Source organism: Sander vitreus, chromosome 12, assembly GCF_031162955.1.
Source record: "Sander vitreus isolate 19-12246 chromosome 12, sanVit1, whole genome shotgun sequence".
Classification (NCBI taxonomy): Eukaryota; Metazoa; Chordata; class Actinopteri; order Perciformes; family Percidae; genus Sander; species Sander vitreus.
This window is the reverse complement of record NC_135866.1, coordinates 17,477,215-17,494,813: the sequence shown is the minus strand read 5'-3', so window position 1 is coordinate 17,494,813 and position 17,599 is coordinate 17,477,215. Positions and strand designations below refer to the sequence as shown.

The 17,599-nt window shown below is 39.4% G+C and overlaps 2 protein-coding genes across 5 annotated transcripts; both read left to right on the top strand.

The window, feature by feature from the left end:
- Window positions 1-390: 390 nt before the first annotated feature.
- Window positions 391-11,667, top strand: LOC144526989 (caytaxin-like). 2 transcript variants are annotated; one of them, XM_078264793.1, is made up of 13 exons: window positions 391-692; window positions 999-1,226; window positions 4,006-4,112; window positions 5,291-5,349; window positions 5,430-5,657; window positions 6,665-6,823; window positions 7,502-7,604; window positions 7,956-8,087; window positions 8,254-8,340; window positions 8,586-8,684; window positions 9,227-9,262; window positions 9,369-9,410; window positions 10,917-11,667. In XM_078264793.1, the coding sequence occupies exons 3-13, from the start codon at window positions 4,036-4,038 to the stop codon at window positions 10,921-10,923; spliced, it is 1,029 nt and encodes a 342-aa protein (XP_078120919.1). In that variant the 5' UTR covers window positions 391-692; window positions 999-1,226; window positions 4,006-4,035; the 3' UTR covers window positions 10,924-11,667. The 2 variants fall into 2 exon arrangements, with proteins under 2 accessions (XP_078120919.1, XP_078120918.1); XM_078264792.1 differs by having other exon boundaries at window positions 999-1,230.
- A 2,051-nt stretch (window positions 11,668-13,718) lies between these two features.
- Window positions 13,719-16,426, top strand: LOC144526267 (nicotinamide riboside kinase 2-like). 3 transcript variants are annotated; one of them, XM_078263613.1, is made up of 8 exons: window positions 13,719-13,874; window positions 13,968-14,058; window positions 14,945-14,993; window positions 15,214-15,388; window positions 15,502-15,573; window positions 15,657-15,763; window positions 15,951-16,036; window positions 16,137-16,426. In XM_078263613.1, the coding sequence occupies exons 1-7, from the start codon at window positions 13,849-13,851 to the stop codon at window positions 16,034-16,036; spliced, it is 606 nt and encodes a 201-aa protein (XP_078119739.1). In that variant the 5' UTR covers window positions 13,719-13,848; the 3' UTR covers window positions 16,137-16,426. The 3 variants fall into 3 exon arrangements, with proteins under 3 accessions (XP_078119739.1, XP_078119738.1, XP_078119740.1); XM_078263612.1 differs by having other exon boundaries at window positions 16,134-16,426; XM_078263614.1 differs by lacking the exons at window positions 13,719-13,874; window positions 14,945-14,993 and having other exon boundaries at window positions 16,134-16,426.
- Window positions 16,427-17,599: the final 1,173 nt, after the last annotated feature.

The following is a 17,599-nucleotide window of genomic DNA, read 5'->3' as shown; positions in this document are numbered from 1 at the left end:
CTAGATACAGTGAGCCACGATTAAAGCTAGGCATGAAGGTATGTTCTAAAAACACCTGAAGCTACCTTAACTATTTTCAGCATCTCTCAACAGTACCTGATTTGTGGAAAAACAAATGCTTTAGTCACAAGTCTGGGCATGTTGCAGTGTTTCAGTGCTGTGCAAAGTAGCTTTATTAATAGAATACTGAAAGCACACCCAAAATGCATTTTTCTGCCAAGCAGCCAATGGCAGGAGAAGAATAGGAAACTGTGGCTGCCCCCACTGGGCAATGAGTACAATGCCAGAGAGAAGTCACTCTGTGTTACTGACATCGCCCAGAGCTCAGTGCAGCTGTGAGGACAGAAAGGGAGGGAGGGAGGGAGGGAGGGAGGGGGTGTGAGCATCACAGCTAGGGAGCAAGAGAAAAGGAAGGGAATTCATTTGGAGGAGGGGTTTTAATCAAGAGTGAGAGAGGTTAAAAGAGATGGTCAGAAAAGGCAAGAAAGTGAGAGACTGTATGTACTGTATATGTGTGTGTGAGGGAGGAAGATGCTGTTGCCAGGGAACAGCGGTAAAGTAGAAACGTCCATCTTTTCCAGCTTGCAGTAGGATCAAAACACATTAAATTATGGATGCAAAATGGACTGAACGCAAGGAGAAGGAGAACAGCGGATCCTGACTCCCAGCAGCCTAAGAGATTCAAAGAGAAGGTACAGTAGGCAGGTGTGATTACATAACCACAATAACACATACTGGTGACATCATCACATCAGGATTAGAGCCTGGGGTGGGGGCATTAGTGTTGGTAGAGGGAGGAGGAGGGTAGAGGGATGAGCAGAAGTAAATGGGATGAAGAGAGCATGATCATCATGAGACAAGCTAAAAGCGCAGGGCGAGGATTATCTTTTTACCAAAAAGCAGCACAGGATCTGGCAAGCAGAAGAGACTGAAAAGATGAGAGTAGGATGGTGTTTGCTGTGTGATCACCCTGACTCTCCTAACCGTTCTCTCTACAGGATGACACATTTTCTCTCTCAGCCTCCATTAGAAGCATCAGTAAACAGCAAGAATCATCCAGCAGCCCCGATCCTGAGCACTCGAGTGTCCCACTTGCAGATGTAAACAATGAGGACCCTCACTCTGCTCCGGCAGATTTAAGGAGGAGGAAGAAATTTAAGAGGAGAAACTGAAAGCAAAACCGGGAGAGCTTTCAAAACGGCGAAGAGGAAGTCATCCTAATCACAGTATGTGAGTACCCTTCCTTTACATGAGTCATTATTTTTCTGGTTTTGGCTGGATAAAGAGCTTTTCTTTAGTGGGGCAGATTCTCAATCAATTACATAATATTTAATGTTTTTAATTCTGCTACTGTTTGTGATTCAAATTACTGAGACAGTGTCTGATTTCATTTATCAGATAGGAAAAGGATGGCAGTCGTGACAGGATAGCTTTTCTCCTCACACATTTTCAGGCCTTACAAATGTCAATTCTCAATCAGGGTCTTTATGTAACCTAAATCAGTGGTTCCCAACCTGGGGTCCGGGGACCCCTCAGGAGGGCGGCAAAGATCACAGGGGGTGCGCAAGTCTTTATGTGGTTTGAGGTTGAGGTAAAAAAAAAATATTTGCACATGTTAAACAAATTATGATAATACACTAGAATATATAATGTATACAAAAGTCTGTATGAAAACTATATATTTTTGTTCTCGCTTAAAATTGTAGGCAGGCTACTTAGTAGGCCAAACCTCCGGGACCTCTTAACCTGGGACCCTGGCTGTCATCAGGTCAGCTGCTAGCTGCTATCATCCTCGTTTTTCCTGCCGCCACGGCATCACTATTTTATGAATGAAACATGGAGGAGAAACGTAAAAGTGCTGATAACTCCTTTGTATCAAAAAAGAAAGTAAGGCTCTATCTTGAGAGTTACCTCAACTTCGGTTTCGGAGGGGGGGGCTCAGCTTTTCTTAGACATAAGTAGGGGGGGCGCCAAGGAAAAAAGGTTGGGAACCACTGACCTAAATGAACATGTATTTTCTGCTAAATTTAGAATTTTTTTTGTTATTTCACATTAGATATTTGTGTTTGTCCATGCTCTTCTCACTGGCTTGAAGTGGACAGAGCTCATTTGGAAAAGGTGGTCACTTACTTTTGTGTACCGATCAGGATTTAATCAAACCACAGCCTTTCAGTTCTGATAAAGAGGATTAGGTGAGTTTTTAAACTCTGTTGAAATGATACATTAATATGTTGTAACTTTGATTGCTGCTTATTTAGTTATACATATTTAATGTTATGAAGAAATACTTAGGATTTGAATTCAAATATCCAGGGCTTTTCCTGTAAATTGCAATTAAACAAGTTGAGGAAAGCTGTACTCGATCATGATGTATTGCCTTGCCTTTTATCATCAGTGGCTCTATTGATGTGATATTTAGTTAAAGTATAGCTTCTGTATCTTGAGCATTTTTATCTATTTGCTGTCCACCTCTGACAAAGATTATTAGGTGTTTGGTTTGATAGACACAATGCAGTGAATAGCTTACGAGATATTATCCATCTGGACTCAAATCCCGACCAAACACGGGCTACTGCAACATTACTTTGTGTGCATCAATCAGCAGTTGACTGTATGAGCAGCTGAGCCTTGGCAGGAGACATCTGCACAGACAAGAAACCACACCACACGCACTGATCTGCGGTTTCTGTGTGAATTTTCCACTTTATTATCAGCTAGTCACACTCCTCTTTTATTCTTAATATAGCAGGGAAATGATAAATCTGTTTCACAAAGCTTTTTTCAAAATATTAGAGTGTTAGAACAGAGGAAAGGGAATCAAAGTGTGATTTGGCCATAAGGATCGTTATTAAAGTGACGTTTAAGGAGTTCCCTACCAAGCTCATATCAAACACTTCAATTTTCTTACGGGATAATACAGTGTAAACACTTAACCATTCCCATCGAACGTTTAGAGTCCAATCACAACACAGCAGCTCCATCAGCATGTAGCCTGAGGGCCTGTGCCTTTTAGACCACATTTATAGTTGTTTTTTTTTCAGTATAGGCTCTGACATGTCTCACTACAACACATCAGTGCCATCCCAGTGGACAAATGGACTGTGGTAACGTCTGCTGCAGCATGAACTCTGGCTGGGACAGAGATGTAGGAAGGACACTCCTCCCCCATACACACATTTCTGACACGATACTCACACATGATGTTCACTCTGTGCATTACTGATCCTTGAATGACAACCACACAACAACCAACGCAAACATGAAACACAGTAAAGCTTTACATCGCATAGCAAGAAAAGGACATGCAGCGTTGGATGGAGACTTCAGTCATTTGCGATTTGGTTATGTAAAATATGGAAGATCAGATCACTATCTGTATCTGTATGAGCCATTTTATCGTATTTTTGTCTCCTTCCCTAGGGATATAGGGAAACTGTTACTTAGTTTTGCCAACTTTGTATTAATTTATATATTTAAGATTGTTAGTTGGATTCTTCATTACACCCATGTTTTGTTTTCTAGCTGCTCTCCAGACCACTTAATTACAGCTCCTTAAAGCTATATACTGTGGTTAAGTCGTCTTTTCCTTGACCTATTTAAGGGGTACTCCAGCAATTAAGAACATCGCTTCCATAAGGTTGTTTAAATTGAGAGACAAATTTAAAAAGCAATGGTCAAAACTGAAGCAAAAGAGGCTGAGATATCCTAATGTATCGTTCCTAATATGGTTTAAGCTCCAAAACAGTGTACCTACGTTTCCCATAATGCAACAGGATAGTGTCTTTCATTATATCTTCCCTGCATGGTAAACACCCACTTTTTTAAAACTCCACACCTTCAGTTTGTAACGCTGGCTGTCTGTTGTAAGTTTGGCTCAATTATAATTCTCAAGCCAAAATAAGATAATCCTAATGAAATCATGAAGCGCCCCTTTAAGACAGCTACAAGTACTCTATGTCATAACAATGCTTTAAAACAATTCATTGTTGAATTTGTCAACCACAGAGAGCTGAAGCCCGTCCTCCCTGGCAGAGGATGGGTACAGCAGAGGCCACTTTACGCATGGACAGCATGGAGGTTAAGGACGAGTGGCAGGATGAAGACTTCCCCAGGTATTCCCGTGTGTGTGTGTGTGTGTGTGTGTGTGTGTGTGTGTGTGTGTGTGTGTCGGTGTGTGTGTGTGTGTGTGTGTGTGTGTGTGTGTGTGTGTGTGTGTGTGTGTCGGTGTGTGTGTCTGTGTGTGTGTGTGTGTGTGTGTGTGTGTGTGTGTGTGTGTCGGTGTGTGAGCTGTGTAAATGCTGAAAGGCAGCAGGTGTGTTCTTTCCTTGATGTAGTTGTTATGTGTTACGTGATCATGTTGTATCATGTCAGTGAACAAAATCGCAGCTAGCAATGAGAAAAAAATAAAAAAGTCAAACATATCATGGTGTCCAGCAATGGAAAATAAATAACTACTGGCAAGAAACATTTCTACAGCAGAGGAAACTTTATTCAAGGACATCCACTGTATTCACAACATATTTATACACAGTTTTTTACATAGTATCGTCCATGTTTGATATCTATCTGCTGCAGGTATTTGTAATATATAATAATATAACAATGGTATCCTTGCAGCTCAGTTGGATAAGGCAATGTCGACATTTTAAACATGAGTTCTATAAAGGAACATTTTAGAATGATTTTACAATGTTGATTTTTTTTTTCTTCTCCATTGTTCTGTATCTGTTGTTGCTGTCTTTAACTTACCTTGACAAAGCTACATAATAACAGCAATTATCCCAACAGCTGCATCAGCTTGCCTGTACTTGTGGTTGTAGGGCGTGTTTGTCTATTCATGCGTGTGTGTGTGTGTGTGTGTGTGTGTGTGTGTGTGTGTGTGTGTGTGTGTGTGTGTGTGTGTGTGTGTGTGTGTGTGTGTACATGCCCCAGCGCTGAGGGTTTAGCTGTCTTATTATAATGTCAGAGAGGAGTTGGTGATTATTACTGGTGTTGCTTTCTCAAACAACACATATTGTTTCCAAGGACACAATGTGGTTAAATAACAATAGTGCCACTCCAAAAAAAAAGACTAAGAGTGAAAATGCTACGAACGACTGCTCATAGTTTATTTCATCATTTCATTTAGTTTTTTTTTTTTTTTTTATCATTGCAGTGTATTGTTAAATGTTAATGTTTAATCATCACAATCATCACTATCATCATCATCTATATATGTCATTTTATGTTTTATTTATGCTGTTTCCATGTCATTGTATTTATTTCTGTATTTTTATGTTTTTCTCTGCAGGCCACTGCCAGAGGATGGAGATGTTGATTCTTCATGTGGCCTCACTGACCACAGAACCAGTAAGTGGATTAAAAACACATCATTAACTATATTCTTTTATGATATACTGTATCTGAACTTTGCTGGCCTGCTTGTCCAGATCCTCCCACCACTCTGAATGTGGGCGTGTCCATGGCCCACCTTAAGCGTCGCACTCTGGTCGCCCCCGACATGAACCTCTCCCTGGATCAGAGCGAGGAGTCGGTGCTCTCTGATGAGTTTCTGGAAACACCCGACGACCTGGACATCAACGTAGATGACATCGAGACTCCTGATGAGACAGACTCGCTGGAGTTCATCAACAATGGCAACGAGCTGGAGTGGGAGGGTCAGAGTTTTAGATGATCCATATTAAAGATGGCACCATTTTTTAAGGTCAAGTGATGCATGTTGGAATTCGTTTGAGAAGAAAATCACACTACCTGCAGTGTCCTCGGTCTGAGTCCTGCCTCAGGCGCTGTCTCCTTTTGGCAGGCCAGTCACAAATTTGCAGCCAACTGTTAAATACAGCAAAAATGAAAACAAACACTTAATGCAGTTATCATTGCATGGCTAGAGAGTAAATGCTGACTTTCTTGAAGGAGAATTCCGGTCAATTTCAACACGTAGCTCTGTTGTTTGGAAACTTGGAGTGCTGGCAGTAGCAAAAAAAATAAAAACAATCGGTGCTGCCTACACCGTGTTATCCTCCTGCTAGCGTTAGCACCCAACAGGCTTAAACAGGGCAAGTTTTAAACGTGTTTTAAGTCTCTAAACATGCTCGAAATGTCATTACAAGTGCCTACCCATGTGAAGTGATTCCTTCCGAGTGAACACAGCAAATTTGACTGGAATATTGGATTGTATGAGTTCGACAATCGACTAGTGTGGACTAGTGTGGAAGGAATCACTTCACATGGGTAGGCACTAATCTAAACAAAGTAGTCGATTGTCGAACTCATACAATCCAATATTCCAGTCAAATTTGCTGTGTTCACTCGGAAGGAATCTCTTCACATGGGTAGGCACTTGTAATGACATTTCGAGCATGTTTAGAGGCTAAAAACACATTTAAAACTTGGCCTGTTTAAGCCTGTTGGGTGCTAACGCTAGCAGGGGGATAACACGGTGTAGGCAGCACTGATTGGTTTCGTTTTTCTTGCTACTGACAGCACTCCAAATTTCCAAACAACAGAGCTACGTGTTGAAATCGACCGGAATTCTCCTTTAACTCCCCCAAATTCTATAGCAACTGAATATTTTTCATTCTTAAGGAAATATTTCCATCACTGATACAGTACAACAATACCACCAAGATTAAACAATCTGACCATCTTTGTGTCACCTTGTGTCTAGATGACACTCCTGTGGCCACTGCCAAGCGTCTTCCAGGTGAAAAGGAAGAGGAGAGAGACTCATCCGGTCGTCTATGGCGAACAGTGATCATCGGAGACCAGGAGCAGCGGATTGACATGCAGGTCATCAGACCATACCTGAGGGTGGTCACACATGGAGGTTAGGTTGAAGGAGCGTTTACTTTGTGTCTATGTGTGTGTGTGTGTGTGTGTGTGTGTGTGTGTGTGTGTGTGTGTGTGTGTGTGTGTGTGTGTGTGTGTGTGTGTGTGTGTGTGTGTTAGGATTCATCCAACATTGGGTTTGAAAGACCAGTTCTAACAGGACAGTTTAAGATCAAAGTTTTTGATGCAAATATTATGAACCTAGTTGAAAGAAAGAAACATTGCACTCAACCAAAGACCAACCAAATAAAACTGCTGTGCATTTAACTATAGTCAAAGTCCAACAAAAAGAGTTAGAGTATAGAGACATACACTTGGTTGGCAGTTTATTAGGTACACTAGGCCTAAACTAAGACAGTCTAATACAACAGTGCTGCAATAAATCTTACCTTCATGAAGGATATACTTTAGGATCATTTTAAAGGATGTAGTTTGTGGTGCTGTTGAACTGAATTGAATTACACTAACAGGGGTTTCTATTATTTTGTCTACCCTCATTGAAATAATAATAAACAGCCTTTGTGCAACAAACAAGAAAAAAAAGACTAACTAAAAGATCATTCGGATAGCTTTTTTCTTGGTTTTCATATTTCTTCAGACCGTGATAATGCAGCCAGTGTCACAACACTGCCAATGCAGCTGCCGTCATACTGAATCTGTCTTTCTCCTCTTTCAGGTTATTATGGAGAGGGTCTAAATGCCATTATCGTGTTTGCAGCCTGCTACCTTCCTGACAGCGGCTGTGAGGACTACACATACATCATGGAGAATCTCTTTCTGTAAGATCCATTCTGGCCTTAATGGACTCTTTTACAGTAGCATGCTGTATTATGACCCTTTTATAACATTATTCTTCTACCTTTATTATTTTTCACGGTATAATTGATCAAAGGACATGACTGGAGAAAATGTTTTTAGTAAATATATGCATGACAAATCATATCTGAAATGATTATTTACATTAAACACTAGAAACGAAGGTTGAATAACTTTACCAACACTCATTGGCATTAAGAATTTTACTTTGTGAAGTACATATCTAGGAATTCTTTCAAGTAAAGTGTTTTCATCTTCTATGTTACTGTACCTACGCTCTGAGTCAGATCTGAGCTTGTTTGCTCTGTCCTCAGGTATGTTGTGAGCAGCCTGGAGCTGTTGGTGGCAGAAGATTACATGATTGTTTACATGAACGGAGCAACTCCTCGTAGGAAGATGCCCGGCATCAGCTGGCTGAAGAGATGCTACCAGATGATTGACAGGAAGTAAGACAGAATATCACAACAGTTTATGGAAAATGTGATGGAAATGAGAATGTATAACTAATGTTGTTGATGCTAAAGATAAATGATGATGCAATTTGAATGTATTATGAATGAAATTATTATTAGAAGGAGGAAAGCATCACGAACAATTGAATGTCTCCTGTAGACTGAGGAAGAATCTAAAATGTCTCATCATCGCTCACCCAACGTGGTTCATCCGGACCGTCCTGGCCATCTCAAGACCTTTCATCAGGTGAGGATACATTTAGTGGGGTTTGTAGTCCATCAGTCTATCCTTTGAGTTATATATTGACTGAATCTAAATAAATCCAAGAATCAGAAAGAAGATAAATTACAAAGTTGTGACATAATAATCCAGTTGCATCACAAAACATAAAGAGCTGTGCTACAAGGCCTGACCTTGATGACACTGATACAGATATAAATGTTCAGACTGGATCATTTGTGATAATTGCATGGTGTTGATGCTTTCTGCAGCGTGAAGTTCATGGACAAGATTCGTTACGTTCACACCCTGAAGGAGCTCAGCCAGATCATCCCCATGGAGCATGTGCAGATCCCTGAGTGTGTGTTGCAGTAAGTACTCTGAGCCACCAGGGGTCAGTGTTGAGACACTAAACATGTCTATCACTGCTTTTGTTATTTATTGCATGCTTACAGTAATAACACTTTGAGGTGAATATTCAGAGTTCGGTGATCCAACTAAACCTGAGTCAAGCTGTGTTTATTCATTAATATTTAGTTTGTATAATTTATTTAAATATATAGTTGTCACTTTTTATTTTACTACACTTGAACACAACATCTGAAATAGTAGATAAGGTAGACAAGATAGGGTGTAATATACTAGCAGTCACAAAAAAGAGACCTACTCTAAATCAGCATTCACTCTGTAGACATTCTGTCTTTTGTGGCAAACACCATGTATCTGAAACCTTATATTAAAAGAAACCATGACAGCCACATTCTATACAGCATACAATTGGGAATAGACCGGGGGTTTTGAAAAGTAAAAACTCATATTGGTTTTTTTTCATCAAACTGTAGGTGGCTGTACCTTGTACCTTGCTGTACATTCAAAAGTTTTAGTCCAACATTTCTTTTATCATTTGTTAAAGGTATGATGACGAGAAGATACAGGTACAAAGGGAAAGGTGAGCAATAGATATGCATGTGATTTTATGTTAAAAATAATTTTAATGCCTGCTCTTTTTCCTGCATCTAAGTAGCATTCTTAATATGTGCCTGTCTTACTTACAGACTTGAGCAAGAGCAGCCTAACTCAACACTGCCTAAAGAAAGGTGACCTCCTTTTGCAATGCATGCAGTCCAGTGCCATTTTTTGATTATTTTTTTTATCTACTTCAGCACTACAACATGGAAAATGTTCAGACATTTTATTATTTTATTCAAAACTGGTGGCTGCTAGGAGTCTGAAACAAGTTCACTTTCACTTACACACACTTCATTTCATTTAGTCAGATAAGAAACTGAAATAAGAAAGCTTCCTCCATTATCATAAAAAAGTGATGTAAAAGGCTAAATAGAAAACCAATCGTGTGCGTTTCTTCTTTTTAAATTAAGTGTGAGCAATTTGTGCAGCCACATTGATAGGTTTTGGCAACATAAAGCACAGCCTAATATGGACTAGATGACCAAGCTAAATATTTATATTTACTTATAGCTTAACTTTAATCTGTCATTTCCAGGCCAAAGTCGATGATAGCACAGGTTGGCCGTGACATCTGACATTAATGTAAGAGCTGTCATTGACATAACTGCCTTTCCAGCCAACTTACCCCAGGCTGGTTTGTAATGTCAGACCACTGTAACTAATCTCTGACATACAGGGAAATGTTCGTGTCTCCCCACACACACACATATACATATGTGCGCAGGAGAGACACGATACAGTAAATCACCTAAATGCTGGACGATGGCCTGTCTGGAGTGTTGACTCTCTGACCAAAGGTCCAGTTTACAGAACCATACGGAGTCAAGTGAAACCACAAGCAGACAGAAAAAGATTACTCAGATCTTAGTTCCTCAAATCTTGTCACTAACAGACCCTGCAACGATTAAAAGTAAATTCATTGACAACTTTTTAGATAATTGATTAATCGTGTTAGTCCTTCTCTGTGAGCACTGAACTAAAGACTGAAGCACAAAATATAGTGCTATATGATTACTGTCGATCATCAGTCCAGCTCATTCCACACAACTTTCTCTTTTGCCAAGTTTTGTTTCAGTTCCTTAAATTCAGACTCTCTGATCCTCAAACCTCACATTTCTTTCAGACCCTGTGTTACATAAAGCACAGCTGCTAATATCTTTAAGCCTGCCTGCATACAACCGATCAATTCTATTTTTAATGGGTTGTAAGACCGAGGTCTGGCAAAATTATCCGCGTCACACAGCCTCTCCTGAAATTGGGGGAAATACCCGCCACAGTAGCTTAGGGTGGGTGGCAGGGTTATTTGAGAAACTGCTGTCCTGCTGTCCGTTCCTATCATACTCAATATATCAAAAGAGCTATCAGCCTTAGGACTGGCTGGTATCCCAGGAATGGACACAGGCACCATCCCCTAACCAAATGCCAAGGGATAACGCAGGGGAAAATAAATAGGCAATGTTTCCAGTTAGATTTAGTTTAGATGTAGTGCATGCTTACTGACACACTGACAAATGTAAGGATTATATGAAATGTATTTGTGGAGATAAAATAAAGTCAGTTGATATATTTCAGACTGTCAGGATAAAAGTGATGGAGAAAGAAAGATAATGAAACTATCTGTATTTGCATTACAGAGGTTAAAATGGAAGAACCAATGCGGGACATTCATTCATTAAAAACGAGAGCCAGCTGAGACCACCATCACACGCTTGTTGCACAGGATTAAATCACCTGACTGGATCCATTAGCTGCAAGACAATCATTTCTCTAAAACATTATTTTCAGTGACATGCTTGCTTCTAACTAAAAGTTAATTTAAGCCAAAGTATTACAAGATATAGCTAAATCAAAACACATTTTCTCCCTGCATGTCAAGTTGAGCTTTATCTACAGCATGACTTCAGCTTCATAAATGAAAAATTAAGGACTTGAATGAACACTCAAGCATCTTCCAACAAGTCGGAATATTGTCCATTTCAATGTGTACATACTTGTATAGATATTTTTGAGAGAGGCGTTTGCACAGATATTTGGTTTTTGATATGATTGGCATGGGTATTATTTGGTTTAATGGTCGTTTACTGAAAAATAATGTGCAATGATATTGTTCTGTTTAGACCTACAGTATGATGCAAACGTGTGTTACAGTCCTTAAGTTTTCCAGAGTTGATATGCAGGTGGCATGCTTGTTTATATCCTTCTGTCTCATTTGTTTTTGTCATTTGCCATCATGTTTTAAAAGGTACTTTACAAGATGGAAAACATATATTGTTACAAATTAAAGTAAATATATTTAAAGAGAAAGACAAATTAATTGCTAAAAGTGTTATTTATGAAATTGTGCCATTTATTGTTTGTAAAAAAAAATAAATGAACGAACTAAAACGAGCCTTTGTCACTTTGTATCCAACCTTGACTTCTGATACAGAACACATTACAGCTCATAGTTTCATCTTTTTTATTGCCACTAAATATATTCCAGTTTGGTCCAGAATGTTTTTACAGGCAGTTACTGATGAGTTATTAAGGGGCATAATTATGATTTATGAGTGTGTCAATGTTCTTTGTGTCACCTGACTGTTGTTCTTTATAGGGGTCATTTGGACATAATTCTCCTGAGGTGACCCTTCTTCATTTTTACATGTTAGGATACTGTGATCACAAGGTAGCACATTACATAACCCATAATAAACTGTAATTTCTCCTGCATGTTCCTTTACTTTTTTACCATTGACTTTTATAGTCTATTATGCAAATTCATTTGCCATTTAAACAATTAACAATTCTTTGTTTCAGATGTGAAAAAGAAATTGCTTCTTCTCTGTCTCTTGGCCTATAGTAATATAACATAAATATTTCAGCAAGAAATTTAAAATTGAAAAGGGGTCTGTTTGCTAAATATGAGGTTATAACGGATTAAATCAAGAAAGTATTAGGCATATTTGCTTACTTGTTGAGAGTTACATGAGAAGCTCCATACCACTTTCATGTCTGAGGGTGATACGGATCTTTTAATCTAAGTATCTGCAAGTGTATTTCCCAAAATGTAAAACTATTCCTTTAAGCCTGGAAATGTTGGTAATTTGACATAATCCTAAAAAGATGTTATAAATTGAATAGGGGATATCAGGTTTGTCTGTCTTCTGAGTCTAAGAAGGAAAACATATGTACACCACATGCTTCACATGGTTTTGGCCATGTTGTGGCTTAGTACCCAACGGAATGTATGAGCCTATATGGGACAGTTTTGTAAACCCTAAATTCTTACCCAGAATGCAGCAATATATATTAACTAACAGACTGCTAGGCATCTCTTCTGCATTGGGATTGTCATGGCAGTGAAACATGAAGCCCTCAACGACCATGTGCTCTGATATAGCTGGGACTCCACCTCTTCCCCACTTAAAATTACAGAGATAGATTCAAAAGATTTGTTCAAAATACTGCACAAACATAATAAACACAAGGTTAGACTGCACACATCCGGTGTGTGTGTGTGTGTGTGTGTGTGTGTGTGTGTGTGTGTGTGTGTGTGTGTGTGTGTGTGTGTGTGTGTGTGTGTGACAAACAGGACTGATAAGCTTAAGTTCAAAGACATACAGTAGATCCGTTATCAGACCTATAGCCATGACTCGAGACCCTGTGTGCATATGGCTGCCGGCCATGTAGTTTAGTTGGTTGCATCACAAATATGTGTGATGCAGCAGGCAGACACACAGCCGACTAAATATAGGGCTTCTGGTTTTCGAAATGGAAAACTTTTCCTCTAAAAACCCCAAATAATGAGGTTTCTCTCTTAATTGTGATAGACATGTTTCAGTAAGAGGTTGAAACTTTCATACTTTGTCATGTATTACAGTAAATGTCAATGAGTGCGCAATTTGCAGCCCTTGCCTCCTCTCCACGCATTGCCTTTTCTAAGGCACAAACTCTTATGATAAATCACATCTGCACACATGTCTTACTAACAATTTAAGATTTGTACAATTTCTAAAAAGTTCTTCAAATCAAATGAATCTCAAATTAAGAATACAAGCTCTAAAATATCAGCATCACCAGTCTACAGTAGCTTTCTGTCTGAGACTCCACATGTGACTGTGACTCTTTACAAAGAGAGATTTCATTTTGTGTTTCACAGCTTTTCCCCCATCACCATTTCTTTATTATGTTTCTATCTGTTGGGTGTGGGGATTTGTCCTGCATTTGGTTGACCAGTGTTCACTGACCCCTGATAGCAGGTTTAACATTTTGGATCTACTTTCATGCAACTGTGAGGCCCCAAAGTCCTCCTCCCATTGGTGCTGTGCAGTGCGGTTGTAAAGAGACGGCCTATTGGCTAAAGGAAAAGGAGGCCTGGTTTGAGAGGCTGTGACGCTGCAGCTTAATCCTTTATATGTCTGGCAAGGAGATTGTCTATCAATGAAGTAGTAAAAGGAGGGAACGTCTGTGGCAGAAGAGAAGGAAAAGCTTTTTTCAAGAAGCCTTTTATAGATAGTTTGCTTTGGGTGGATTCCCTTCTTTTACTTACTGAATTCCACAGGTGACCGATCATACAAATCATAGAAAATGAAGTTCATCATTGGCATTGGAGGGTAAGTGTCATTTAATTTATTTACTTACTTCTGCTTGTCTTTTGATGAAACTTAAAATGGAACTCACATCTGTGAAATTAATCTTAATTTCAGAGTGACCAACGGTGGGAAGACCACTTTGACAAATAGACTGCTAAAGACATTACCCAACTGTTGTGTGGTGCATCAGGATGACTTTTTTAGGGTAAGCTGAATTAAAGTCACAATTATTTTCAACTTTAAGTCACTATATGTTCAGTTTAAAGCTACGGTAACTATTTTATTGTATTATTGTTGAGTTATTGTAACTGTTGTTTTTATATATTTCATTTGCTACGTTAAGTTTACCCTTGAGGATATTTTGTGCTCAGAATTAAACCACCAGTCTGACCTGCAGATGTGCTGTCATCACAGTAGCCTAGTAATTCATCTGGCTGATTGTCTCCTGGACAGCCAATCAAAGGGCTAAGCGTCCCCACTTAAAGTCAGACTTCGTCCAATCACGTTGCACATTCTGCAACCAACATTTTGCTTAATTATTAACCTCATTTGGCCCAAAAGAAGCCAGAAGATTGTATCTCTCCCACCACCATCATTTTGTACTGCATTCTGGGCCCGTAAAGGTTGATTGACAACCAATCACAAATTGTTTTTAAAATCAAAGTGTCATTTGTCCACTTATATCTCATGTTCTAATACTATAGCAATACATTGAGGGTGTCTGAGGGCCACACAACTGCGAAAAATCGAAAACGTAATTTCCGAAAATCGCAAGAGCCCGCACATAGTCTGAGACAGTTTGCTAAACAAGCTAGCTTCCATCTTTGAAAACACTTTCATCAAAGTGATATAACAGCAGGCATTACGACCTTCCTGCATTTAAAACATTTTAAAAGAAGTTATTTGGAGAAAGCTGTTTCCTAAAGTATTGAAACTGATATTTCGCAAGCGCAACATTAAAATCCGCACCAAAGAATGTCACGTGCGCTACTTTTGGTGGAGACGAGTCCTTGGCCTGTCCTGTCCAGGTGTGATCAGCTCCGACTGGTTACTAGGTTGCAGCAATGTTTTATTGGTGACTGTTATTTCAGAAACCCGATCAAATAGAAGTCGGGAAGGACGGCTTTAGACAGTGGGATGGTAAGAATGGATTTTGCGTAGGAAAACCATGCAGTAACGTACTTTTTCTTTCCTGCACATTTCCGTAGTTTGGTAACCAATCAAACCTAAACTTTGTGATATTCTGTCATCTATTTTGTAAATGCTACAAACATTCATTAACTTTGACTAATGGTAAGGACTGCTGGTTGAATGTGTGATGAAACCTGCTCCTCTCTCTCCTCTCCTTGTTCTGTATCAGTGATCAGCGCCCTGGACATGGAGGCTATGGTCAACACTGTGAAAGGCTGGCAGGAGAACCCCGTCAAGTTTGCCCGCTCACACGGAGTGAGCCTGTCACCTGAAGCTGAGGAATGCGACTCGGAGGAGGAGATCCATATTCTCGTTGTGGAGGGGTTCCTCATCTACAATTACACGTCAGTCGCTGGCCATGTTACACGTTTTTCCTCCACAAGCTCTCAAATATAACCTATAGGCCTCTTGACCTCTAAAGCTTTTCACTAATCTGAGCCTTGATCCCCCTCTGCAGGCCTCTAATTGACGTCTATGACAAATGTTTCTACATTTCCATTCCTTATGAGGAGTGCAAAAGGAGGAGAAGGTAACAAGCTCTCACAGTGATCCCACCGAAGTGTTGGACAAATTACAGGCTATAAAATGACTCGATTGGTTATGTTTCTACAGTACAAGGACATACACACTCCCTGACCCCCCTGGCCTGTTCGACGGCCACGTCTGGCCCATGTACTTGAAACACAGGAAAGAGATGGAGAACAACTGTGACAAAATAGGTATGTTGAGCTAATTCTTCCCATCTGAAATAAATATAAATGACCCTTCATGTGCCCACATTGCTCTGTCTCCCTTTCCACATCGCTAACAACAAAATAAAAGCAAAATATTTCAATCTCTCCTTTGAAAATAAAGCTTTAACTGCTAACTGTTGGCATCACTTCTGATTTGTGTTTTTCTGTACAGAGTACATTGATGGGATGACATCAAAGGAAAATATCTACAACAAAGTGTATGAAAGTGTTCAGAACTCCCTGCTGAACAACTTATAGGTACATAAAGAAAATGTAATATATATCATCCTGTAGATTTTCACTGACAGTCTGACAGTGGCAGTGTGAGTAACTTCTCTCCTTTCTCTCTCTACAGCAGGACGGGGATAACAGTGGATTTGTGTATAGACTTGTAAATATTATTTTGAGTAAATGTGTAACACCAGTTCTGTACTTCTAGCCTGATTTGTAAATAGTCAATCCTTATTAGGAACTAATGGCAGAAGTGTTGTGTTTTGTATAGTCCTGTGTAACTTTTTTAAAAGATAAGACACCTCTGGATTTCCCAGTGTTTTACATCAGGGACAGATCTCAACTCTGATCTTGTATAAAATCCCCACTGGGAGGAAGGACCTGTGTCTCGCAACTAAATGAAATGACTGAATCCAATTTGTGTTTCCTGTTTTTCATTTAACACACACACACACACACACACACACACACACACACACACACACACACACACACACACACACACCCATGTAACTCCTATTAAGGTCCTGTTCAGAATCACAAACCTCACGTTTCTCAGCACAAACGTTTAAGTACGTTTGAGGATAACTGATAACATCCTGCAGCTCTTAAATGAGACTCCTTATTACCTAGATTAGATTTACAGACGCAATAAAAGTGGCCTGCAAACTGAATCCTAAAGAATGTTGTCCTCTAAAGGACAACAGATAAACTATTGCAGTTTACAGGAAGGAAAAAGAAAGAAGAATAAACATTACATCTATAACTTTGAATGTAAATGTTATACTAATTTTTGTTTTACCTCTATATATATATATATATATATATATATATACGAAATGGACACATAATTACCTTGACCTAAAATTAACACAAAGATGAATTCTCTCCAGAGTGACCAGGGCACCTGCCATATAACCTCAACATCCCTGATTTGATTCCAGCTGTGGGACCATGTTGCATGTCATACCCCTCTCTCCCCCCATTTCCAGGCTGCCTCCACACTGTCATCTGTCCAATAAAGCATTGAGTGTAATAATGAATAAGCTAAGTTAAAAAGGTCATTGTCAACTGATGGGGAACACTTACCAGGACACAACGTCCACCTCCAGAGCATTAAATAAAAATATCTGCGTTCTATTTCTGTAAACTTTGTTGGAGAAATTCTCTTTTCACTTGTATCCATTAAGAGTCAGCCACGTAGTGGTAGAAGGCCTATTATGCTCCACTGCTGTGCTGAAAACACATCCAGTAACATTAAAACATACTTTATATATTCTAGCCTATGGCTTTGCAGAATAAAGGAGCAACATCTCTGTCTTGATGACCACTTAGTAAACAATATTTTGTTCCAAGCATCAACATTATAGAAATGGATTGAAAGTGCTTTACCACTTCTCCAAAATACCTTTCAAAGGTCACCCACATGGCTTTACCCTCAGCCAACACTGTCTGCACAGAAATGAGGGGGAGCAGTACATTTTCACTTTCATTGATATTTCAATATCAAAAGCCAGTGAATTATACGGTCACCTTGAGGGTTGTCTGTCTTTTCTGCAGCTGACTACACAGCATGAACCATAAAACAAA